The sequence below is a fragment of the Akebia trifoliata genome, chromosome 8, assembly GCF_017979445.1.
Source record: "Akebia trifoliata isolate Shusen 1 chromosome 8, ASM1797944v1, whole genome shotgun sequence".
Taxonomy (NCBI): Eukaryota; Viridiplantae; Streptophyta; class Magnoliopsida; order Ranunculales; family Lardizabalaceae; genus Akebia; species Akebia trifoliata.
Window position 1 is genome coordinate 16,381,903 of NC_141382.1, and position 25,959 is coordinate 16,407,861.

The 25,959-nt window shown below is 35.6% G+C and overlaps 3 protein-coding genes across 5 annotated transcripts; 1 reads left to right on the forward strand and 2 right to left on the reverse strand.

The window, feature by feature from the left end:
* The first annotated feature begins 592 nt into the window (after positions 1–592).
* On the forward strand, positions 593–6,027 carry LOC147396290 (integrator complex subunit-like protein). Its single transcript, XM_086451436.1, has 6 exons — positions 593–794; positions 2,755–2,952; positions 3,863–3,986; positions 4,104–4,177; positions 4,641–4,798; positions 5,492–6,027. The coding sequence occupies exons 1-6, from the start codon at positions 712–714 to the stop codon at positions 5,656–5,658; spliced, it is 804 nt and encodes a 267-aa protein (XP_086307562.1). The 5' UTR covers positions 593–711; the 3' UTR covers positions 5,659–6,027.
* Positions 6,028–7,356: 1,329 nt separating this feature from the next.
* LOC147396291 (putative expansin-A17) lies at positions 7,357–10,255 on the reverse strand. Its single transcript, XM_086451437.1, has 3 exons — positions 8,536–10,255; positions 7,978–8,299; positions 7,357–7,749 (listed from the first exon to the last, which is right to left on the reverse strand). The coding sequence occupies exons 1-3, from the start codon at positions 8,684–8,686 to the stop codon at positions 7,443–7,445; spliced, it is 780 nt and encodes a 259-aa protein (XP_086307563.1). The 5' UTR covers positions 8,687–10,255; the 3' UTR covers positions 7,357–7,442.
* A 140-nt stretch (positions 10,256–10,395) lies between these two features.
* Positions 10,396–24,139, reverse strand: TAF7 (TBP-associated factor 7). 3 transcript variants are annotated; one of them, XM_086451438.1, is made up of 7 exons: positions 23,999–24,126; positions 16,832–16,899; positions 15,467–15,589; positions 12,033–12,166; positions 11,835–11,954; positions 11,668–11,739; positions 10,396–10,807 (listed from the first exon to the last, which is right to left on the reverse strand). In XM_086451438.1, exons 3-7 carry the CDS (start codon positions 15,585–15,587, stop codon positions 10,658–10,660), a joined length of 597 nt encoding a protein of 198 aa, XP_086307564.1. In that variant the 5' UTR covers positions 15,588–15,589; positions 16,832–16,899; positions 23,999–24,126; the 3' UTR covers positions 10,396–10,657. The 3 variants fall into 3 exon arrangements, with proteins under 3 accessions (XP_086307564.1, XP_086307566.1, XP_086307567.1); XM_086451440.1 differs by having other exon boundaries at positions 16,832–16,892; positions 23,999–24,094; XM_086451441.1 differs by lacking the exon at positions 16,832–16,899 and having other exon boundaries at positions 23,999–24,139.
* Positions 24,140–25,959: the final 1,820 nt, after the last annotated feature.

A 25,959-nucleotide genomic window follows, 5' to 3' on the forward strand; every position in this document is an offset into this window, starting at 1 on the left:
TGGAATGAGCTGATTTTTGGTGAGGATGATCTCCTCACCATAGAGATCATCCTCACCAAAAATCAGCTCATTCCGAAACTTCTAACCCATGTAAGACAAAACGCGTTTGTTAAAGTGTGTGGTAAAACTAAGGGTGGCGAATGGGACCCATATATATATATATGGGGGGCGTTCAATGGCCAACTTTTTAGCAAACTTTTTGGCAAAACATTTTTCAAAACATGAGTTAGAGGTTTTGGATTGGGCTGATTTTTGGTGAGGATGATTTCTACGGTGAGGAGATCGTCATTACCAAAAATCAGCCCATTCCAAAACTTCTAACCCCATAAAAACAGTTTACAAAAAAAGGGACGGTCCACGATTTTTCAACTGGAAACATGGGTTAGAAGTTTTGAAATGGGCTGATTTTTGGTGAGGATGATCTACTCACCGTAGAGATCATCCTCACAAAAAATCAGCCCATTCCAAAACCTCTAACCCATGTTTTGAAAAATGTTTTGCCAAAAAGTTTGCTAAAAAGTTTGCCCTGAACGCTACCCTACTATATATATATATATATTAATAAAAATCACTTATTTCGGTGCGTGCCCAATAGACCGACTCTTTTTTAATAAAAACGGAAGTGATAAGTCTGCCCCACGAGTGAAATTTTGATACTCTAACCATTAATGCTTTGGGGAACAAGTCTGAAATTTTTTGAATCAAAATCAAATGCGGATGAAGAACTTCAGGAAGAGAAACCTCGAAGAAGAAGAAGAAGAAAACGACAAGTCTGAAGACGAAGAAGAAAGGAGGTAGAGCTGTTCTTCTCCCAAACCCATTGTTTATATTAATTTCTCAAACTCCAATCTTTATTTTTCATATTGTTTCTTTCCTTTACTAATTTTCAAATTAGTACGCCTTAATAAATCTAGGGTTTTTATTTTCTTGAATCAATTTTAATAACAAACTGAAAAGGGATGATGGATGGGGTGTCTTTAGTTCTTGAAGTTTCTCTCATCCTCAAATTTGTGTACTGTATCAAGTGTATATAATCAAATAAAAAAGAATATGGAGGAAATAGGGAGAGTGGATTGTGATACGTGCTTCGGATAATCAATCCTTGGGGTCGGAACACATCATAATTGTTTGTATACCTGTCTATTGGATGCCCTAACCTCCGAGATTAGAAGCTCTGATACCATATAACAGAACCTAACCAATACACAAAAGCCTCTTTGGAATCATATCAGATTGGTATCTCTACCTCCTTGAGCACTTGGTGGTGAATAAAGAACCTTCTCCAAAATAGGAAACTAGAATTTTTAATCAGCTATAAATTTGTAAACTTACATTTGCCTAATAAATCTTAATTACTATTAAAATAATAGGATTATGTCACTCCACTCCCCCTTGAAATCAACTTGTCTTCAAGGTTGAAATTTTGAATTACTTCATTGGAGGTGACGGACCTCCTTCACTGCCCTTCAAAGAGTCACAAAAAATATGTCATCCGTGTAACATTATAAATGTGTTTTTCATAATCAACTCCACTACATCAAGCATAGAAAAAAGGAACCTCGACAAAAGTGTTGTGTAGCCAAACCCTATTTCCAAAACACTAATTCTTTGTTGTTTGCCACGTCCATCGATCTTGTAGTGAAGAAGCATGTGTTCTTATAAATGAAATTAACATTATTGCTACATTTTTCAATTGACCCCTTTGGGCATATCCTGTATGGGAACGCAATATTCAGAAGTTTTGTAGATGCATCGAATACCACTTCAAGGGTTATCAACCTCATAAGCAATTGGAAAATTCTTCTTCCTTTTATAAAATATCCTTTTGTATCCATGTTTATTGATATCAAAACTCCTAAACAACCTACTCTATTTGATAATAGGAACCCTAACCAAAATAGGAAGCTAGATTTCAAAATCAACTAAATAAGTAAACCTAGATCGACCTACTCTCTCCAAATTATTACTAAAAATGGGACCTTATCATTTATATTGAAAATATACGATATATATATATATATATATATACAACATTCTAGACAATGTTTTGTCCTATATGGAAATTTTGTTTTGGAATGGACTATTTTTTGTGAGGATGATCTCTGTGGTGAGGAGATCATCCTCACAACAAAAAAAAAAAAAAAAAACCAGTCTATTCTAGAACTTCTAACCCAATGAAAAATGGTTACAAACTAACGGTAAAAATAAACGGTCCACGATTCTTCAACTTGTAAACTGGAGCTAGCAATTCAGAATGAGCTGATTTTTTGTGAGGATGATCCCCTCACCATAGAGATCATCCTCACGAAAAATCAGCCTATTCCGAAACTTTTAGCCCATATAGGACAAAACACCTTGTCTAGAACGTTGCCTACAATGTTATCTATGGAACCCGACCTTATATATATATCATATATTTTCAATATAAATGATTAGGTCCCATTTTTTCAACACAATCCTGAAGACTCATGAAAAGTGAACTCATTTGTTCACACACAATCCCAACCGTGTATATGGGAGATCCAACAGTTGGGATGAAAGATGAATGTTGAGAATATGCTACGGATCTCTAAGATAAATCCCCCTACTGTTAGATCTCACACATTCACAGTCAAGATTGTGTGTTAACATATGAGTTCACTTTCATGAATCTACGGATCCCAATCCTATATGTATGTATATATTATGTTATTTCTGTAGTGCAGGAGAGTTTGGAAAAAAAAATCACTATTTTCTTGTGTGCTTTATTTTCAGATTGGCAATAGAGGAGGTGAAATTCCTTCAGAAACAAAGGGAAAGGAAATTGGGAATCCCTGCCATCCCGACTTTACAAACGGTTGGTGTTGCTCCGAAGTTGAGTGAGAAAAATGAAGGGGATGGAGAGAAAGAGGAATTGGTTTTGCAAGATACATTTGCTCAAGAAACTGCTGTAATGGTTGAAGACCCTAACATGTAAATTTTCTACTCTTTTCTTGTAGCCTGTTCTTATAATTCCTTTTTGTGTTGTTTGTAAGGTTTTTGGAGTCAGTGAAGTTGATTTTGATTCCTACTACTAGTGTTGAGGTTTCATTGTGATATGTAGTTTTGTGGGAATTATTTAAAACTGGTGTAGGTTTTGAGTTTATTTCTAGATTTTGAAAGGAAATTTGAATCATGGGCATATCTGTAAGCTTCTTCCACTGTCCTTTTTTGAATATAGACCTAGTCATCTGATATCAGGTTTCAGGTCATCAAGGTAACGTAGAATATGGATAGCTTCACTTTCTTATAAAATTTATGAGAATCTTTAGTGTACTCTTGCACAATTAAATTTCCATGCCCGAGTCTTGTAGCTTCTCTAATTGGCCCCAAAAATAATTAACAAGAAGACCTCTTTGAATTCCTTTCCTAATCTGCTTGATTGGCTCCAAAGGCTGAATGAAGACAACATTGATTCTACCAAGATGCTGGGCAGTACCATCAATCTTCCAATGTCACAGTTTCTGACTTAGGCATAGGTCCCAAGAGAATTCATTTTGGCTCATAATCATGCATTGGTCAATAAAAGCACTTTAAGATTAGTTATAGTGTAAATATAAGGAAAATCCTCTGATAGAGGATAATCACCACACTAAAGGGCCTCAGAGAATCTGATTAAGGAGACTTGCTCCCATTTGAAGAAAATATCACCTCCAAAATTTGCTTCGCTACATTAAGGTGTATAAAAAAAGGGTACATTTTTTCTAGGATCAATATTTCCATAACTTCTATGTGGATTCTGAAATTTGGCACGAATTTCTTTTTAACATTGAAAAGCATTTCTTTGAGTCAGTCTTGTTGGGTTTTCAGGTTGTTTGCTCAATGTTTTTCCTTTATTTAACAGGTTAAAGTATGTTGAACAAGAATTGGCAAAGAAAAGGGGTAAGAATATTGATGTTACTAATCAAGCTGACAATGATTTAAAACGGGCAGAGGATGAATTGTACATCATCCCGGAGCATCTTAAAGTGAGTTGGTGATATTGCAATGTTCTTTTCTTCAGTAAGTTATTTCTCATAATGATTACACTTCATGATAATAACAGTTCATGATAAACGATATTTTCAATTTCAACTTCCTCTTAGGTGAAGAAGAGAAACTCTGAAGAAAGCTCTACTCAGTGGACTACTGGGATTGCTGAAGTTCAGCTCCCCATTGAGTATGTTGGTTCCTGTTTTTTTCCTTCTTTGTTTTATTTTATTTTATTTCTTGATTTTGATTTTGAATTTTTTTTTTGGTATCCAGTCTGTTTGTATTAGCTTCAATTGGTATTTAGTGCCAGCTTGCTAAGTTGATGATTCCAGGACCTGGGTTGAAAACCCACCTTCACCTGCTTAGCAAAATATAAGTTAGAGCCCGTGTTTATGATAAATGATTTTTGAAATCATAAGTGGGTGGCTGGGCTTGAGCCCATTTCTCATTTGGTGGACATTCTGTGTTGCAACCATGAGGTCTCAGTTTTGATCCTGTCATTCGCACCAGAGAGAAAGAGGCCGACTCAATTTATTTTCATGAATGATGAAAGGGGTGCTCCCTCCCTCCTTTCTCCCACATGCGCACCACACACACCCATCTTTTTTAAATGATTAATTTGCTTGCTTCATGCATTTTTATTCTTGCAGATACAAGTTGCGGAATATTGAGGAAACAGAGGCCGCCAAAAAAGTTCTGCAGGAAAAGAGGCTTGTGGGCCGAACAAGAGTGGAGTTGAGCATCCCTTCAAGTTACAGTGCAGATTATTTTCAACGTGGCAGGGATTATGCAGAAAAGCTTCGGCGAGGTGGTTTATTATTACTATTATTATAGATGCATGTAATTGTAGATTGCCATCTATCTGGAAATTACTGCAAAAATGATTATTTCCCATAAATTTTTTTTAGGTTAATTTCTCACCAAGTTTGGGAAGTCCAGGCTCCGGTGGCCTCGGTTAAATTTTTTTTTTATTTCTTTTGACAAGTATAAAATTTTATATATATCACATGGAGAGTACAAGGGAGGCTGAGATAGTTCTCAAACAAGAATGCACAAAGACCGAAAAAGAAACAAAAAGCCGCCACAATCAAACCTACATAATGCAAAGGCAGTCTCATCTAAATACAAAATTCTCAAGGGAAAACCCAATGAACTCCTTATTCAGTTTCACTCAAAGAAACAACCATCCTAGAATCTCCATATAAACAAAATGTGAGTTGTATTCCTTGCCCTGGAACACCCTGTTGTTTCTCTCTTTCCACAGGCCCCAAGCAATGGCCGAAGGAAGAATAACCCATAGGTACCTTATTCTATGAGAGAAGATATTTACGGTCCATAGCAGTGGTGGCCTTGGTTAATGATAACTAGCTCAGCTTCCCCAACTGGTTCTTTTCTGCAAAAACTGTGGTGCTACTTTGCAAATTTGAAATTCATGGTGTTCCTTAATTTGTGATATATCATTCATTTCCATTCCCATTGATCATAAATGTGATGTATACAGACCATCCTGAGCTTTACAAGGACAGAAGTACGGTGGATAATGGTGCAGGTTCCAGACCTACGGACACAACTAACACAGATGCAGTGGGTCGAAGGCAAGCTGCAACTGATGAGTTCATGCTTGATCGTTTCCGTAAACGAGAACGCCACCGTGGCATGAGGCGATAGCACTTGTAATAGTCCATGATTCGATCTTCCTAATCCCCCATAAAATGTCATGGGATGACACCTGAACCTATTTGTTACTCTTGTTTTACATTCTATCCATGCAACGTAGTCGTATAAGTTTATAATTCAGATGTCATTGTGATTGTGTATGATCATCACACTGATAAAATGAGAATATATGTAAATCACAGATGACTGAGTCTGATCACATGGTGCAGAAGTCACATAAACCAAAGTTTAGGCAACTTTATATATAACTTCATATTCTCGCTGTACTTTGGTGGGTTTCATGTATCTGGATGTCCCCCGACTCCAAGTGACTGGTTTTCTTTCATATATTGAATTCTGGATTTTCCGAATGACTGATCATTCGATTCTTTTGGCTTTCTTCTTTGTTTTGTTTCATGTTCTTGCCAACATCATTATGGCATACCCACTTGAAGTGTTAGATTTGTAAGCCGAGCCTCACCATAGAACAGCTTTGTGGTGCAAATAACATTGGAGAAGAAAGGAGGAATTTATTATTTGGTTGGCCATTACTTGGCCCTGAACTGATGGTTATATTTTAAGGAAGAGCATATCTGATAAAAAGTCAGAGCCTTCAATAAGAAGATGTTTTGGCATATATGCTCATCCATTTTCCCTCCCAAAGTAATAACAAATATTCCCTTTATTACAACTCAGCTTCCATTATGAAAGAGATCTTGGTCAAATAATCAAGTATGCTCTTTGTAGAATAATGTGCCTTTTTATCCCCCCCAACTGTAAAGATAGCCCAAGACTCATCGCTAAATTCTTAATACTCAGAACTAGCCATGCACCCCAAACTGCTTACACCATCTGAAAGCATTGCATCCTGCTTGAAGACTATATTTCGGGATCATTTTGTTTCTTCTTTCTTGATCTTCTTAATCTTTCTGTTTGTTTTTCTGTTATGCCCTCTGGTTTTAGAGGTGGTTGAGTTTTTCTTCCCACTTCTACTCTCCACCGGAATATGCTTTGCAGCATGGTTCATCTTGTCGGAAAACCACTGTGGAAGGAGAGAATATTTACATGTGCAGGGTATTGACGATGAAGAAAGCTTAGGGGAAGCTCAGAGTTACGATCAACTGACATTCTGCGTTGAGGCTGATCATGTGGAAGTTGGGAGTGTTGAAATAAATAGATTGGACAAATATGTAGAAGATGAAAACAATTATGTGATAGATAAGTTGGATCTTGTGGAAGGAAGGCTAGAGACAATAAAAGAAGACGATGATGATTGTGGAGAAGAAATTTCATGTCAGGTAGACCGTTTAGCTGAGGCTGTGTGGAATTTCTATTTTGGGAGATACTCAAGGTGGTAGTGATGCCACTTTGGTTTTGGATAAAATATCCTCAGAAGTAAAACCTAAAAAGTAGGAATAAGAAATAATAGAGTGAATGCCAGGACTTCGGTTTGTTTAAGAAAGTATGCCATAACACTGGGAGTGGAGCATGTAAAGGCCTGTGAGATGAAGTGGTATGATTACTCTCAACGAGAGCTTAAATTTAAAATCTTTTAGTGATAATAAGGCCATTTGTTCTGCTTTTGTTTTTTGGGTGGTAGCACTCAAGAGAGAATCCACATACCATGATGTTCTTTAGCACTGTAATTTAATTAATTTCCATTGGAATGTTCATTTAGAAGGTGGGCTTTATCAAATATGCTTAGCCACAACCTAAGTAGTACATAGGTAACATACATCAATTGAGAACAAAAAGGAAAAACATAATAATAATGAAGCTTTTGAATCCACAATCTGCTAGAATTGAATGGTGCTGGAGAATGACTGGCCAAACCTCCAATTGGACGGTACTGCATTAAAGGCTGTACGAGTTCTTCCATCACTAGTCTCTATTTTAAATGATAAGCTCTGTCCGTTCAGATAAGATAGACTTTGCCAGTTTGAACCCCAATTCCTTAACATGGCTTCCCAATTGGTTTTGGACCCTTTGATCCACACTTTGGAGACCTCCCCGACTCCCCCTACATTGCTAATGAGCACCAACTCGAAGTAATCTCGTCCATTGATGGTAAACCTGATGCCTCCTGTTCTCTTACACCCAACCCTGGTATATAAAGAACCAATGGTACAATTTTTTAATGATAACTCACTAGGGGAAAAAATAAAAATATTTTGATGATCTTAACCATCCTTTCTATTGCATTCTCAAATGATTATGGTCATCAGATTTATTATTCATGGACTAATTAAATGCGGATCATGTCCAATAACGGGACCCTTAATCGCTCATTAAACCATATTAAGAAATGTCGAGCGTTGGAAATGAGCGTACCTTTTATAGAGCACAGGCACAATCCCTGCCCTATAAATTGCAATCTTCTGATATGCAGGTTGTGACATGTCGAAGTGTTCACGTGGTGGGTTGCACCACCCACCGTTGTCATTTGGAAGATCGTAGTTTGGTGGACAGTAGTTTGTAGCTGTTATTGTAATATACGTGCCCTTTAAGCACCATTGGGGCACCTTAGTTGCATCACAAACAATCTGATAACAAGCCCCACATGATTTGCCATTGTTGAAGAGAGCTGTGCTCAAGGCAGCAGTTTTGATACCATAACCATCATTGTATAGATTTCCATAACCACATGCACCCCCTACAAAGGCACAACACACCATACCGAGTCAAGTAAATATGTTAGTTCGCATATCTCTCTCATCGATTGGTTACTTGGGTGCTTCTCAGTTTCAGAGCCCTTAAGCCAGATATTAAATTCATGGAATGATAGGAAACCGTTTGTTTGTATAAAAAGGAAAAAAAAAACAAAACAAATAAGTTTATACATTACACATCTTGTGATGGATATCATTGTAAAGTGCACATATTACTCACCCATTGTCCCTGAAGCATCACTTCCTCCATAGAATGTGGCATGGGCACTGTGCCAAACAGCCAAAGATCCACCAATTTTAGTGGCGAGCATTGCCAGAATTATCATGACACCTCCAAATTTAGAGAAATTCTCCATTCTCCCTGTCTGCATTCAAAGTTGAAGCTACTTTTTCTTTTTCATGTGTGTTTAAACGTGTTGAACTTTCTTCTATTTATACAGTACTCGACTCTTCTAATTGTCTCCTATATGTATATTTTATATGAATACGTAATGCAAAACTTGGAACATGATAGTGACTTTAAAAGTTGACTGTGATTAAAATCCGGATGGAGGTTATGAAATTCTTTGGTACGAAATGGTACACTTGGGAATGAAATTCATAAAGAAACAAACGCAAAAGTGTTTTAAAATGGGTCTGCTTCTAGTTGGGCATTTGTCAACTGTCTAATTAAATTAAGGTCAACCTTGAATTTTTTTTATTTATAGTTTTCTAAGTTAGTTGAACATGCAATGGCTTACAACAGGGAGAAGCTATATTAAGAAACTTTGAGATATTTAAAAGATGAACATAACAAAGTTCACAAATCCAACCACCAAAAAGAAAGAAAAGGAATAGATAGATGAGATAGATATATGCATGGAGTGAGAAACCATATGTATGCATACATATTTGTCTCTAGAGTGCCATAATGTATGGCATGTCTGGTGGGAAGTTGCACATGGGTGATGCCATCCTCCCTTAGTGATCTTATCTCACCAACCCAACTGGTTGAGAATTACACCCAGTTTTCCTCATTGATGACGTTTACTTGTAATAGTTTAATTAGTGATTGAGATCCAGTTCTCAGAATAGAATGGTACTCATGAATGTAAATAAAATAAAGGAGAGACTTTGGGCTAACAAGCAAATGTTCTAACTGTATCGCACATGATGTCAAAAATGATCATGATGCTGAACTAAGTAATTTGTGTTAATAAGTTTGAAAGCTGAAGATTTAGGATCAGCCCATCATCTAAAACTACAGCTCTGTACATATGGGGAACATCCATGAACCTACCCCACCCCATGTGCTATATTCTTAATCCACAAGCCTAAAGTATTTGCTTAAATATAGCAACTAACCATCATCAGGAGCCAATTCCACAAACAATCCATTTTTAATTATTTTTGGTACAGTTGGGTTGGCTCATGTGCAGAGTCGTTGGATCAATCATTCTATGTAACACACCAACTACTCAGGAATGACTTGGTTTCTAATTCAAGGAAGAAAATTTATTTTTGGGTAGAATTCAATCCCTTGGCAAATATCACCGTCTTTGACTGACACTGAATTAGGAGAGATTTTTAAATGACACAAAACACTCTTAATTTGCTCCTTTTTTTTATCAAAAAAAAAAAAAACATATTATGGGAATTGAATCAATCTTAGATCAGATGATGTATAAATTGTGCATATTTCAATGTTGAACATTGTGATTGGTCTAGTGTATCAATCTTGATGTTATTCTGATGTGTATTACAAAGTCAAATACGAGTTACAAATGACCTCAATCAAGAGAGTTAATGGGGTATCTTCAATGGAGAAAAAGTTATCCTCTCATATAAGAAAAAGATGCTAGGGCACTATGCAGTCTATAGATTATTATAATTCTTTTGAGATATAGTGAATTGGAGTTTAGGGGATGACGGTGATCATCGAATTTTCAACAAACCCATTGTGTCCCCCAAACATTTCTTTTTTTCATTTCCCCTTTTTCGATCGAATCTTTGTTGAGAATTTGACACAGAGAACATGAAGGTGAAAGAGAAGGGTAGTAGGAGAGTAAAAGCCCAACAATCAATGGTTGATAATTATAGATTTGTTGAGGAAAAAACAGTTCACTTTGATTAAAATAGGATATGATTGCCCCGTGGCTTGAAGTGGCATACATCAATCAAATGGGACTCCCGTATTCATTTTTCACTGCCAGTGATAAGTTTATGCAACTTCAATGCACAACTGCAAAACTTACTACATATTAGCATAAAATTCCGTATTCTTATTTACATGCTCTTGCCAAGGAGTTCAGTACTGAGCTTCACATAGAGAAAAATGTTGGTACCAAATCCATCTTTCAAAGTCATATCGAATCATCGGAATCTTCAGATTCACTTCTGTTGGGCTCCCCACCACCATTCATCTCATTCTCAGCCTCTGGACCACCAGGCTTCTCTGCAGGTACAGGAGCAGCCTTACGGTCACCATCTTCTTCTTGCTCAACCACTTCAACATGTGAACTATTTTTTAAGTCAAGGAATAGCTACAAAATAAATATTCATGTCCATCATATTATACAGATAAAATATGATAAAAGCAATTCTCAAAATGCAAATAGAGGTTCACAATTCAATCACATGCCCAATGCCCCCCCTCCCCACGCAAACCATTACTGAAGCACTTGCAAAGGTGTCCACAAACAGAATAATGGTTACCACAATTCAATCATCTAGAGCAGGCCAGATCACGCAACCATAAGACCTCGTCTTACTGTTTGATACTGGTTATCTAACATTCACATTTTAATCAAACAGTACGCGAGAATAAATGGGCACCAAATAATCTCCCTCATGCATCACATTCTTAATATGCAATCATCATCATCACCATTAAGGCATTAAAATGGGTCTGATTTCATCTGAAATCCGAATCCGAAATTTAGCGGGTTTGGACCCTTAGGGAAGACCTGAATAAAATATGGGTTGATGTCCATTGATCTGAGTCGGATACAGATCTATTCCTATATCCACCTAGACCAAAATGATATATTGCTTTGAAAATTATATTTTTTTGTTTTTCAAAATATCTTTTTTCTACTACTTTAATGTAACACAGACTCTTATAGAATAAAAGAACTAAAATAGTATAGCAATTAAAAAAGAAATATAGCAAAAAAACATGTTGAAAGGTCCAAAATTATACCGAATAAAGTAACTTGATTGGGTCGGATCCAAATCCGAAAAAAAAATTTGATCTGGATATACTCATATCTGACCCAAACCTGAACCATTTTAAGCCCTAACCATCATCAAAGTGGAGCTAGCATTTCTTAATATGCACAAGTGATAGAAAAAATTAATAACATTCCAGGATATCAACATTCCCTGCTGTTCCACCAGCCATAATGTTCACCAGATCTTTCTCCACCCGCTGGACAAGCTCTGGCTGCGAAACCAACAAACCCATGATCTGTACAAATCACAAACTTGCCAAATTGAAGATACAAAGATACAACCCAAAATTGAGAGACCATGGCATACATTTAGATCGGGTTCCCTGCGAAATCTTCTCCTTCGAGCATCCCTCATTGGAGGGGTGAGGCCATGCCTGTACTCCACCCCATCAGGAGCATTATCACCTTCTTCACTTAGCATAATTATCTGTCACAACCCCACAACAACTTATGAAAGCACAAATGCCTCTGTAACCATGATAACTGTGGCATTAAATGGTATTACCTGACCAATGTCAGCTGTTTTGATTAGCACATTGTCATCATATGTTTTGTATGACTCCACAACACAAGGAAGATCCAAGAGAGATGCTGGAAAATGGTCATTACCGATGACAAAGGTGCCAGTCCTTCCATCCTCTACATGGAAGATGAAGGGTGAGGAGTCCAGAGTTACAATAGTAAAGCCAAAGAAAACTAAAATCCCAGAGGCTAATGACCAAGATAAAAATGTAGGTCTTGCAATGAAAAGCATTATGGTTAAAAGCCTAACCTTTGTGATTTAAATCGTTACAATTCAACAACAAAATTAACCCAAACAATTTGATTTATAGATGCAATGGAAGGAATTCAGTCACGATGATCACAAGGATCTCATTCCCAACCATGGAGGGATGTGAAGGTCTGCTTCCAATAGGTTCTCCTAATTTCGGAGTTAGATTGAAAATCAAATTTGATTTCATGGAGAGAGATGAAGGAATTGAAAGAACCCGCAAGGAAATCATATAACATAGGAGATCTAATTAAGAATTCAACAAAACTAGATGAATGATGTAAATGAAATTAAAGGTTCTCTCCATAAGTTGGAATGCCTCTCGTGGTGAAAGATAACTCCTCTTTCTATTCATCTTCCATCTCCATGTGTTACTCCCACCCTTATTTATAGGGGAAGAGGTTTAGAAATTACATGAATCCCTTCTACAAAATTACAACAAAACCCTATCATTTTCTTACAATTATAAATTCTCCGTTAATTCTCTAAAATTATAGAATACTCGCTCTATAACTGTAAAACGAACAAATCGCCCCCTCCCGGCTATTAAACAAATAAGAGTAAAATGAACCCAAACCACAATTAACCTATAACAATAGGTGTGAATTGTGTTTGATAAAAATCTTACACATTTTTTTGAATCTTGCTACTCGAATGATTCACAATTTGAATCTTATGAATAAAAATACTTGAGGATTTGGGAAAAAAAAACATGCTGCACAATGTTCATGTGAAAATTTGACTTGTATTTATTGTGTTTTCAGTTTTTGTTTGACCTTAAATACAATATTATAAAAAAAATCTATATGTTTCTTTTACTATATTTGCTAATTTACACATGTTACAAACAAAAGGTCATTTTAACATAGTTAGATCATCCATGAGTATTTACTTTTTAGGTTTGGTTTAGGTAAAGGGTTGGTGGTTAGTGAGGTGAAGTTGGGTTCATGGGGACTTGAACCTAGGATGTGGGAACAACACTCCACATGTTTTACCAACTTAGCTAAGTTGGCACTTCTCAACCATAGATCTTCTATCTTTTTACTGTTTTGTTTCTTTGTTAAATTAAATGTTAAAAGATCCCATAATGATTAAAACATAAAAAGTTAAAAGGCTTTTGACAGGGAACTCCTAAGTGGTTAATGGAAATGAAACTAATACAAGTATTTTTCACAAGTATTCTACTGATAAAAGGGTCATTTCTACTTTCTAGTATATTTTCTTTAGCCTTTTCTCCAGTTCATGGTACTGAATTTATGATGATTATGAATATGGTATTTAATACGGCCTCGCTTGGTACGATCATCAATTGTCGTAGATCAGTGTACAATAAATTTTGTGATCTTCACGTGCTTGGTTGCCCCTCAGCAAATGGCACAAAATTTTGTGATCTTCTCTGCTAAAGACAGCAAAGTTTTGCTTTGCAAGACTTCGCAGCATAAAACTTTGCTTACGATGTTTTGCAGGTTTACATGGCCATAATATTTCTATAATGAGCAAGAACAAATCAATTATTGTAAGAAATAGTTTCATGGTTGTGTTTTTCACATGAAAAACAACCTGGCATGGGTAAGAAATGGATGCTTGTTTAATTTGACCATGGAAAGATCATATTGGGTCTTAACTTGCTTTCTGTGAAAAGATGTTATCTTTCTATAATTTTGGATTCAGAACAATGTATCCATCATCCATAACAGGATTGCTAGTTTTTATTTATTTATTATTATTATTGTTAAAGAAGGATTGCTAGATAAATTAGTTTGATACATATACATTTTTCAAAAGAACATCTTATAATTTTTTTCTTAATTGATAGAGAAAAATTTGTATGAATCATATAAGTTCGAACCATGATTTGATTCAAATCCTACTCATGATTTTAAATCAAATTCGAATTCTGATAGCCTTGATCATCAAAAATCTCACTAAGAAATTATTAGTTAACAATAAAGTAATTCCACAACCTATTATTTCAAACCTTAGTATCAACAATACTTAAGACTAATTGTTTACTAATTTTTTTTATAATTATAAATTTATTGAAGAGACCAAAAAGCAACCAAGCCGGTGGATGAGAAATCCACCGGACTACAAACCAAAACAAAGGAAAAGAAAGCCAAAATAATACGCCTCACCGGATTACAAAGAGCAAAGCTCAACCCCTCTAAACATGAAATCCTTGAAGAACACCCCTTTAAATCTTCAATTAGTTCGCACCAAAAGAAGAGTAGGCCAAGAATTTCCAGAATTACTTCTCCAGTGGATTGCTCTTTTCCTTGAAAAATCCTCTTGTTCCTCTCTTTCCACAAATCCCAACAAATGGCAAATGGTAGGGATAGCCCAAAGATATCTCTTCCTCCTTAGGAAGAGATGCTATGATTCCACCCCTCAAAAAGAGAGAACACAGGTAAGGGGAACCCCCAAGTTATGTGAAAGAGAGAAAGAAAATGAGACTAATTGTTTACTATTGTTCTTTAAGATTGTTTAAAGCCTTCTTTTTCTTGAGTGGGTGTTGGTTATGATCCAAAAGGAAGTGCTAATACTATCATGCTCCCAAAGAGATGAGGACTTAACTTTAACACCTAGGTACTTTTGGCATATTGGTTAGGTACGTATCAAATGTATCAAAGCCAACACCATGTCTTGTGTTCAAACCTCGTAAGAGGGCAACTTATGGGGAGAGGCTAAAGTGAAAGCTTCCATAGAGTGGGCTACCAAGGGGCTAGTGGAAGAAGTGACTTAGATAAATGACCACTTGGGGCCCCAAGAAAAGTGTACTAGAGTGAAAGCCACCATAGAATGGACCACCATGAATATCCTCTGCAAAGTCTAGTAGTGTTTTACAACCCCAAAGAGAGAATAACTTAAATTTCCATACCATTAGCTCCTAGGTACTTTTGGTGTATTGGTTTGTTGGTTTGTTGGTGTATTGGTTGTTGGTTTGTTGGTTTCCATACCATTCCCACTTTTGGTCTGTCAAATTTCTTGTAATTAAGTCTTTTTGTATTATGTTGTGGTTTGGTTGGTCACCTCAACTAGCCTTGCCCTTTTAATGAAATTTTATTAATCAAAATAATAATAATAATAAGGCCAACACACAATTGCAAATTGGCATAAAACCTTGAGGAAGAAAAGAAGAAGAAAATATATTTTCAATTTTTACTTACCAGAGAAGGATAAATCTAAAGATTTGTCTTCTGAAGAAGAAGAAGAGGCGTTCTCACTGAGAAGGCGATCTATCCTCTGAGCAATCGAAGGTGGAACCCGCAATATGAACTGTTCTTCCATTTCTGGAAAAAGAAACAAGATACTTAAACCCATACACAAAGAACAATATATTTGAGCTCAAAATAGAAAAGAAATCAAGACTAAACCTAAAAAATATTATATAAAATAAAATAAAACCCAGATTGGTGAGCCTCCCTCAAACTTAACAACTATGTGCTGAGAGAAGAAGAAAGAGCACCAACACAGAATATGGAAAGATGTGAAACGGGTGTATTTGAAAAGTGAAGGTCCACAGTTAGAGTTAGACTTTCGGGAGTTCAACTCTTGAGAGTCCAACTCCTGAAAGTTGATTGTGAGAGTGAGTTATAACTTGAATGTTGGATAGTTATTAGAATTCACCCAAAAAATTCCAATAATTGGAATTACCTTAAAAAACATCAAGAAGTTTGAAGTATTTCTCTAGGAAATTAAATGGGATAATCCCAATCCATCTAGAAATCTAAATAATAAGATTTCATACAAAGATTAAGAAGAAAAAAAAATCATAAATCAAAACCTAGAAGCTTTCATTTCTTGTACTGTTAATATATAAAATAAAAAAACATAAAAGCTTCAATATTTAAGATAGGAAATTGCAGAGGCTACTCTCCATTGGAATTTGGAACTGATTTTATAGGGATCATAATTTGAGGATTTAAGGTTTTGCTTCATGGGTAGGGGCCATTAGGGGTTCACATGGTTCGGTTCTCGGTTCTCCTACTTATTTTCTATTTTCCTTTTTTTTATTTTCCTTTTTTTTGTGCACCACTGGTACTAAGACTGCTACTTCTGGATTTATATGTAGAATGGTGAATATGGTGAAGACATGATTTATATGCAGAATGGCAAGCTTATGGAATTACAACTAAAAACCAAACACATCATCATTATTAAAAACTTAATTACATCTGTTAGTAGAATTTCAAAGAGAAAACATGAAAGATAAACCAATGCAGCTGCAGTAGTTTCCCACAGCCATAGTCATGCTGCAGCACAACCCAATCCGAAAGATAAACCAATTCGACTATGGCTGGGTCGCCCAATACTGCAGCACCAATGTCACAAACCAACCGTTTCAGACATTGCTGACGTGGATGTATAACCATAGATGCTTTTCATCGAGATATGAGTGAGAAGTATCTATGGTTCTGTGAGAGAGATCTGTGCACACCAGCAGCAGTAGCACGACTCAAAAGATAAAAGAAATTGGCTATGGCTGCCACTGTGTTGTCTTTATGAATCTGTATTTGAGAGAGAGATCTTACCTCTTCAATTTTCCGGTGAGGTGGCAACGGCGACTTGGCTGGTGATGACGACAGCTAGGGTCTGTTCACTTGATGAAAAGAAAGATGAAAGCTTAAAAGGGTTATTATATATAAGGGTCGGGTTCCCTAGACAACATTCTATACAAAGTTCTAGACAACATATATAGACAAAAAGTTTCAGAATGAGCTGACTTTTTGTGAGGATGATCTCTATGACAAAGGAATCATCCTCACAAAAATCAGTCCATTCTTAAATTGTTAGCCCCAGTTTACATGTTGAAGAATCGTGGACTGTTCATTTTTACTGTTAGTTTGTAATCAATTTTCATAGGGTTAGAAGTTTTAGAATCGATTGATTTTTTGTGGGCATGATCTCCTTATCACATAGACCATCCTCACAAAAAATCAGCCCATTCTGAAACTTTTTTGCCATATAAGACAAAACGTTGTCTATGGAACGCTATCCTATATATATAGGGGAGCGTTCAGGTGACAATCTTAGGATGACGACACTGGCTGACAGATTTTTTTTTTTTTTGTGTGAGGATGATCTCTACGGTGAGGAGATCGTCCTCACCAAAAATCAGCCCAATCTGAACCTTCTAAGTCCATTAAAAGTGGTTTACAATTTTTTGGTAAAAAATCGATGATTCACAATCCTAAAATAAATTTGATGGGGTTAGAAGTTTCAGATTAGGCTGATTTTTGGTGAGTATGATCTCCTCGCCATAGAGATCATCCTCACAAAAAATCAGCTCAATCCAAAATTTATAACCCACATAGGACAAAAGTTTTGGCTCCGTTTTGTCATCTTAGGGTGGCGTTCAACTCACAATCTTATTCTCACAAAGTTTTGTCCTATGTGGCTTAAAAGTTTTGATTGGGCTGATTCTTTGCGAAGATGATCTCTATGGTGAGGAGATCATCCTCACCAAAAATCAGCCGAATCTGAACTTCTAAGTGGGCACGACTCCCCCTCTCCCCATTCTACCGTCCAAAAGAGACCGGCCATTCTAAGTTACAGGGTTGGGTCCATCAAAAGTGGTTTAGAATTGTGTACCATCGATTTTTTTACAGAAAATTTGTAAACCACTTTTGATGGACTTAGAAATTTCAGATTGGGTTGATTTTTTGTGAGGGTGATCTCACCATAGAGGTCATCCTCACAAAAAAAATCAGCCAATAAAAAACTATTTAAGTCACATAGGACAAAACTTTAGTGAGAATAAGATTGTGAGCCGAACACTCCCCATATATATATATGGGGGCGGTTCATGGGACAACATCTATGACAACAGTTTTTGTCTTATATGGGTTAGAATTTCCGGAATACACTGTTTTTTTGTGAGAGTGATCTCCTCATCATAGAGATCATCCTCACCAAAAATCAGCTCATTCCAAAACATCTAAGCCCATCAAAAGTGGTTTATAAAAAAAATTGACGCTCCATGATTCTTCAACTTGTAAATCGGGGTTAAAAGTTGAATGGGCTGACTTTTGGTGAGGATGATCTCCTCACATAGAGATCATCCTCGGTAAAAATCAGGCCATTCCGAAACTTCTAACCCCATCAAAAGTGGTTTACAAAAAACCGTTGTCATGGATGTTATCACAATTGTTGTCCCATGACCCGTCCCCTACATATATATGAAACACATCTGTGTCTCAGTCATAAACATATTTACTAGTCTAAGATTACGTTGGGAAAGATCCAAGGGCTGGGAGCAATCCCTACAAAGAAACCTCCTAAAACCACCTCTCCATTTCAAAATCTCTCTTTCCATTTCAATTTTCAATTGTAGATCTAATAGTTTGATTGTACCATTTTTTAATGTCATTTTTTTTATTATTTAGGATTATTTATGTGTTTGTTGGATTTAGTTTGATACTACAGTTGCAGGGATGGAGAAATTGGTGTTTCTAAAGTTCTTAGACGGCTTCAATTGTTGTAGATGTGCTTGGTTTTTTGAGATCTCAAAGCAACCATATGCATCAATAAACATCCTCACGTTCTTTTTCTTCTTACTCTTCAAGAAATCTTGGAGATCGCTCTCTCTTTATTTTCCTCGAATGTTTTTTATTTCTATTTTGTAACTTATGTTTAATAAATAAACAGGTTTTTGGTCAGTGATCTTCGGGAAATCAACCCAATACATATTTTCTAAAGATTAATGAGCAAATAGGGTTGTTGGATATGATTACTTAGTGGACAGTCTTCTTAGCTGCTCCAACGATAATGTAGAAGAATGAGAAAATAAAATAGATCGAGAAGGGTTTGTGTCCGTTCCAAGAACTGAACCCAACATTCTTAGTAGGTTTCTTTATTAAAAAATGTGCTTATAAGTCTGATGTGGAAAAGGTAAGTTAATTTCCTTTTTATTATTTTGGCAATTGTTATTTTCCAATCATCTCCTTGCACGTGCAAGGAAACTCACATGTATCAAAAGGACTTATTTGAAAAAATAGTTTTAGGTTGATGACTATATTGTAGATGAATTTTTGTTTTCAACAAAACAAAAGGTTGAAGTATATGAATATTTTGGTTGAAGAGAAACAACTCATATTAGAGAGAAGGAGAGAGAAGGAAAGAAGAATAATGCTTAGGTTGTTTCGTAGAATAGATTGTAGCCATGACTCATCGAGAGAGAAAATATTAAAATAAGAATTATTTCCAAATTTTAACGAGACAATTACCGTAAGGCCATGTTTAGATTGAGAGAAGAGAAGCTCATTAAGAGAGGAGAAGAGAAACATAGTTTCTCTCCACCCGGTTTGGATTGAAAGAGAAGAGAAGAGAAAGAACCAAGTTTCTCCTATTTGGTTTGGATTGAAAGAGAAGAGAAGAGAAAGAACCAAGTTTCTCCTATTTGGTTAGCATTCATAAGAGAAGAGAAGAGAAAGAACCAAGTTTCTCCTATTTGGTTAGCATTCATAAGAGAAGAGAAGAGAAATTATTTTTTTCAAATGATTATTATACCCTTCATAGTCTAAAGAACAAAGTTCTACTTGTACAATGATACAAAATATAAACACCTAAACTCATTTATAAAGAACATGATAAATATTCATCTTCCAACCAAATATCATACCAAGAAATTATTTTTAGTCAAATGACTATTATACCCTTCATAGTCTACAAATAACCATTGCACTCTACTAAAGAGTCGATAAATGAGTTGAGCTGTAAGAAATTTTTTTTAGTCAAATAACTATTATTCCCCTCACCTAACACAACCGTGCCAAAATCCATTTTGGATAGATGGAAGTATAACAACACCCTTCATAAAGATTTCCTAAAACAACAAATTGTTCAAGGTAGATGGAAACAAACTTTTATCAATTCCACAACCTTGTATTGTGGCTTGTGGCTGTTATGACATAGAAATCATGGATTCACCATCTCGACATTCTCCCAATGTCGCAAAAAAAGTATAAACATTAACATACAAAATAAATGAAAACTAACACATATCTTGACTTCCAACTAATTCAAAAAGTAGCCTATATGACCAAAAAAACATCATCAAAGTAGAATCTCCAAAGTGTTAATCAAGTCACATCACAAAAAGTATTAACAAACTGAATCAAGAATCTCCAACACTTTTCAACATCATCATCGAGAATCGCACACGCCTCTCAACTAGGTTACCAAAAAACGTCATCATTCTTCCTGATTTTTCGATGAGGAAAGAGTTAGCACGATCAAGTAGTTCTGAATCAATTCCTAACCTTACCAACTCATCAAAAACATCATCCTCCAAGTAAACGCTCGAATCCTCTCCACTTCTCTAAATTAAACATAGCCTTAGAGATTCCAATAATCTTTGAAGAAATTGAGGTTAAGCCAACTCAATAGTTAAGAACAAGATTGCATTGTTACCTAAATGCCCTTATCCTCACCGATCTTTTCTTCCCAAACAAATCATCTTGAGACTCCTCTTTTTCGATCCATCGTTTTCAACCTCACCTTGTAAAACCCTTCATTGGCTTTTTTCCCAAAAAGCAATAGTCTTCAAGCTCTTCATCTTGAATTCGTCGTTTTATACATCACCTTGGCGAAAACCCTTAATTTTTCTACCTAAACCAGTCATCTCACCTTGACGAAAACTCTTCATTGTCTCTTCTTAAAACCAGTCATCTCCATGTTCGTGATCATCAATCTATCGTTTTCAATGTCATATTAATTACAAATGTTACTAACTAAAATTCCATCGTCTTATACTTCTCTAAATATCATATCGTGTTCTTCAGGCTTGAAGATGACTGGTTTTAGGAAGAAAAACCAAGAGTTTTGGCTAAAGGTTGAAGATGAGGGTATTTGTGACATTTTATTTAATCAATAAGAGATCAAAGAATCTTTAACCATGCAACAAACTTCTCTTTACCAGTGTTATTGTTGGTGTCCGATTGACATTGCCCATGTAATCTCAATCAACTATTTTATTGGAGCTAGGCCTAAATTTAAGGATTTAGTCATTCCCAATGTTTTCCTTACCAATATTTGCAAACATCCATCCTTGCAACCACTCTTGGAAAATATTATTTCTTGTCTACTAAACAAAAACATATTATTCTAACTATTTCCTTGTTAAAAAATTTAATTTTGTGTGATCGGCATGTGCTATCCGTGTAGCCTCTTGGAGGCACATATCCACTTTAGCCTCCAAACTTTGGTCTTAATCTCTCCATATTATGGACAATAAAAATAATATGAATTCAACCATCTCAACAAATACATCATCAACAATGGGGTTGGCTAAACATATCCTATATTTCATCATTCTAGCCAATCTAGAACTATCTCATGTTAAGGCATGTGTACATAGATATTTTTCTTACCATCTCAATACACAGCGTTTCCCATCTTGCACTAATTGCTCTTTTCATCAATATCTTACTTAGTCTTCAATTCATTATAAATATATGAACCATCAGTTTTCAATTATTTTGCCCATGTGGGAGCAAGCAACTAGGTGTGGAAAAAAATTCGTGGAGGCAACTAAGGGGGGAAATTTTTCAGGGGACAATAACTCATAAATCGTTAAAGAGTTTGAAAATTCTTGTGAGGGCAAGTGCCCCCATTGCTCCCACTGTAAATCCACCCTTGATTTTGTCACATATTGGTGCTATTACTAAAACTCCTTGTTGTACTTATTTCTAAATTTTTCTTTCTAAGTCTTCCACGCAACCAACTCAACATCAACATCTCTCAATTTAAGAATGTATGTCTCTTGATTACCAAACAGGCGTGGATTTACAATAGGGGTACTTGCCCCCACAAGAATTTTCAAAAAAATTCACTCTTAGTTGCCCTGCAAAAACTTTTCCACTCTTAGTTTCTTCTACGCGGGCAAAATCCTGGCTCTACCCCTGCTGCCCAACATTCAACAAACAGGTCTTATTGTCTTCTCATAAAGTTTACATTCAGTTTGATTAGTACTCGTTAGCTATGTAATACTCCAAAAGTGCTCCTCCACTTGATTCACCTAACACTAATTCTATGAGTTTCATCCTCACCAATCTTTACACATAACTGAATAGAAATAAGAAAAGAGGTATCTTCCAATTAAAATGAATGCCCTTACTAAAGTTGTATTACATATATTCTATATGGGTTCCTCCTTATCTTAAAACCTTAGTTTCTAAAATATTCCTCTGTAGCAGTAATTTTCCGTTGTCAACCAATCCTATATCATCTGCAAATAACATATATCAAAGGACCTCTCATAACATATATAAAATAAAATAAAAAGGACACACATTTAAGATCGATGACTCGTCAAACAATTGTATTTGAAAGCTACCCTATCACCCCACATACTATTCTCACTAGTTACATTACCAGACTACCAGCATAAATGTCCTTAATAATTTCAAACTACTGAGATTTGGGATTAATCCATCAACTTGAACACTAACACCCACCAAAGACATTTGGGTTTGTACCCCATATTCAGATATGATCTCTCTAACACCCAAAACCCTACACAGGTATGATCTCTCTCTCTCTCACTTTCACACAGTCACTTTCTCTCAGTCAACAACACTAATTAATGGGATGGGTTTAGTGGGGAGTCATACCAGAAGCATGAAAACAAGATCACATGAAATGCTACCATTATGATTCTATGAAAAAAAGTAACACATGGCCAAGCAACAACTTAAGAATAAAAAAAACTTGAGTTATCTCAAGTTCAGTGAAATTGTTCTAGATGGTAAGATTGCAAGAGGGGTGGAATGAAGTAACTATAAAATTTTCAATCTTTTGTGCAAATTTTCCTAAGCTAAGTAATCAAATTACTGAATTGTAGGATGGGTCACAAATAGCAGGAATTCAAATATTATGTGGAACTAGAGACCTTATCTACCTTATTAGCTCAGGTTTCTTCACTTGTACATTGTGAGCAATTCTAAGTCCTATCATCAAATGAAGAATAGGTTTTAGCTTATTCAACGAATTTTGAATGATTTAATGGATTCTTATGTGAAGCAAGCACAACTCTCCAAACCCTATTGATATAGAAAATCCATGATTTTAATTTGTTGATAAGGGACCTTTCTTGCATGATTTCACAGCCTTGGTTGCCAAACCTTATTATATTCTGCTGTAGGTGAACAAATACAATCACCAAAATTAGCAATTTTCACTCAAGGCGAACTCCTATCGTAAAGACATGATTAGGACAATACAACTCTGATTTTTATCCCACATCTTTTCCGAATCTCTTCCAGAAATGTAGTAAAGTAAAATTCTCACAAAGTTCAAGATAATCTAATAATAAAAATGTATTATTATTAATGAAGCCTCGTTCCAAAGCTTATGTACTCGTTAATGAAGCCTCTTTCGACAGCCCTATTTTCTACAAATCGAACTACACAGAATTTTGTGCAAATCTTCCAAATCGATCAGAACCCATGAATCAATTGTTAGAAAACCATGTCTAAAACAGAACTGTAAACTGTTTGATTGCTTACACCATCTCAACCTACAATTTTTCACATATATTTCATAAAAATACAATTAAAAAAAACGATTATAGTTAAGAAGAACAAATCTACACTAAAAACTTAACCCATTTCACAATTTCAACATATTTACTCAATTTCGAATGATACTCTTCTGGATTTTTTACAAAAAAACCAGAAGAATGAGAGAGAGAGAGATACCTCGGTCGTCTTCTACTCGAGTTCGCCTCCTTCGTTCCACGGCTCTGGGGTTTCAGAAATTAGATTAAATGTGATTGATTACTTGGGGTGTAAGTAGTTATAGTTGGCCTGCCAATATTATCTATCGTGGAAATTTTGATAATAATAAGGGAATGTAATACTTCTTTCTCTTCTCTTCCCTCCTCGTCACTCCACTTTTGCACTTCTCCTCTTCACTCCCCACTCAACAATCCAAACAGGAGAAATTGAGAGAAAATGCAATTTTCCGCATTTTCTCTTCTCTTCTCTCAATCCAAACATACCCTAAAAGGCTTGTTATCTGAAAATGCGTACTAAAAAGTCTTTTGATAAGAAATTCGACTCATAACTCATAAGGACATCATTCATAGCGTGTTAGTCTTAAAAGACCGTCTTGCACTATTTTTTAATTAAAATACCTTGACTACCCTTACAATAACAATTTAAATGTATAAGAAAATTGTATTTTTATAAAATTGATGACATGCCCCTTGACCCTAGTCTTCTATTACAAACTAAATAATAATTATATAAATGATCCAATATTCATTGTTTTTGCTTCCCAGAAACTTGTCATCTAACTCTCATAGAGGATTGATCAGACTGATTTTTGGTGCGTTGACCGATGTAAGATCTAAAATATTTAGAATCCTCTAAACACATCTTAAATCTATTAACTATTTAAAACATTGGTTTAAAACTTGACTCAAGTCTCCATTAAATTGAATTAACTTGAAAACTTGTGAGTTGAATAAAATTATATTATTATGAATATTTTAAAATAATTATAATAAATAAAAAATATTTTTTGTCCTCCACAAAAATTATTTTATATAACCAAATAACTTAGTTAAATTTTTGAAGTTACTCGATACATTGTTTTTAGTTTACTCAACTAAATTAACTTAGAACTTTGGTTCCACTGAGTTTGGTGCCGAATCATTACAAAGTCCAATCGAGTTGATAGTGATCTATAGAACTTGGTTGTTCAAGTCAACTCGATTAGAATTTGTAGTGACTTGGGCCCAAACTCGGTGGAATCAACTTGTCGAGTCAACTCGAAAATGCACTTAATAAGGTCAAAATTTTGATCTAGTTATTTGGTTATCTATAATCTTTTTTATGGAAAAAATATATATTTTAAATGTTAAAAATATATTTTAATTTGACCCATTTGGGCCCACTTTGGATTTTCAAGTTGATACGATTTGATGTGGTCTAACTATTTTAGACCTTACATCGGTCTACCTACACATTCCAAATTAGTTGGATGATCATCATCATCCCATCATTATCGTCGTTGCATCATAAGAAGGTAAGATGAATAGTTCTGGGAAGAAAAATTAAAGGCTTTTTTGCCATTAGATTATTTTTCTTTAATCTATAAGAAAAAACCAAGGTCAAGGGATTTTTAATTAATATTAAAATATATGGGTACCTCAAATAATCACTCAAACCTGGAAGGACATCAACACACGGTTTGTAGAGTTTTAAAGGTATTGTCAAAAGGGTAGTTCAGGGATGTAGAAGAAGAATCTAGTGAGGCCTTGATAGACTCTGCCCTACTGATCCGAAGTTGCTCCCTCGTCCTTCCTGGTAGCACCGGTGTGGTACTTGCCAATAATCCTTTGACGCTCAAGTTAGAGTTGTAGAAGAATAATAGAAAAATTATTTCTCTCTCAAATCAGCCAAAAGATCATTTTGCCTCTGTTGATCCCTCTATTTATAGATCTTCCCTCGAATCAGGGTTTCCCCTTCAATCGGGATGTGATCATGATGAATCCTTGAATTTCAAGGATCCTAAATAAAATTGGGATATCTGGGATTAAGTCCCTGATTCTAAGGAGATTTCTTCCAAGATCTCTGGACTTGATATGTGCAACCCAAGATTACGCAGAAACTCAAACCAGGTCTGCCATGCCCTGCCAAGCAGGCCAGGTCTC

Excerpts from the sequence above, each read along its gene's own strand:
- LOC147396290 (XM_086451436.1), top strand. The coding sequence starts at position 712 with ATGCGGATGAAGAACTTCAGGAAGAGAAACCTCGAAGAAGAAGAAGAA. Across the intron at positions 2,953-3,862 it reads ATGGTTGAAGACCCTAACAT|GTTAAAGTATGTTGAACAAG; the intron begins GTAAATTTTCTA and ends TTTATTTAACAG. Across the intron at positions 4,799-5,491 it reads TGCAGAAAAGCTTCGGCGAG|ACCATCCTGAGCTTTACAAG; the intron begins GTGGTTTATTAT and ends TGATGTATACAG.
- LOC147396291 (XM_086451437.1), bottom strand. The coding sequence starts at position 8,686 with ATGCAGACAGGGAGAATGGAGAATTTCTCTAAATTTGGAGGTGTCATG. Across the intron at positions 8,300-8,535 it reads TGATGCTTCAGGGACAATGG|GGGGTGCATGTGGTTATGGA; the intron begins GTGAGTAATATG and ends GTGCCTTTGTAG. Across the intron at positions 7,750-7,977 it reads GTGCCTGTGCTCTATAAAAG|GGTTGGGTGTAAGAGAACAG; the intron begins GTACGCTCATTT and ends TTTATATACCAG.
- TAF7 (XM_086451441.1), bottom strand. The coding sequence starts at position 15,587 with ATGGAAGAACAGTTCATATTGCGGGTTCCACCTTCGATTGCTCAGAGG. Across the intron at positions 11,955-12,032 it reads AAACAGCTGACATTGGTCAG|ATAATTATGCTAAGTGAAGA; the intron begins GTAATACCATTT and ends GGGTTGTGACAG. Across the intron at positions 11,740-11,834 it reads GCAGGGAACCCGATCTAAAT|CCAGAGCTTGTCCAGCGGGT; the intron begins GTATGCCATGGT and ends TTGGTTTCGCAG.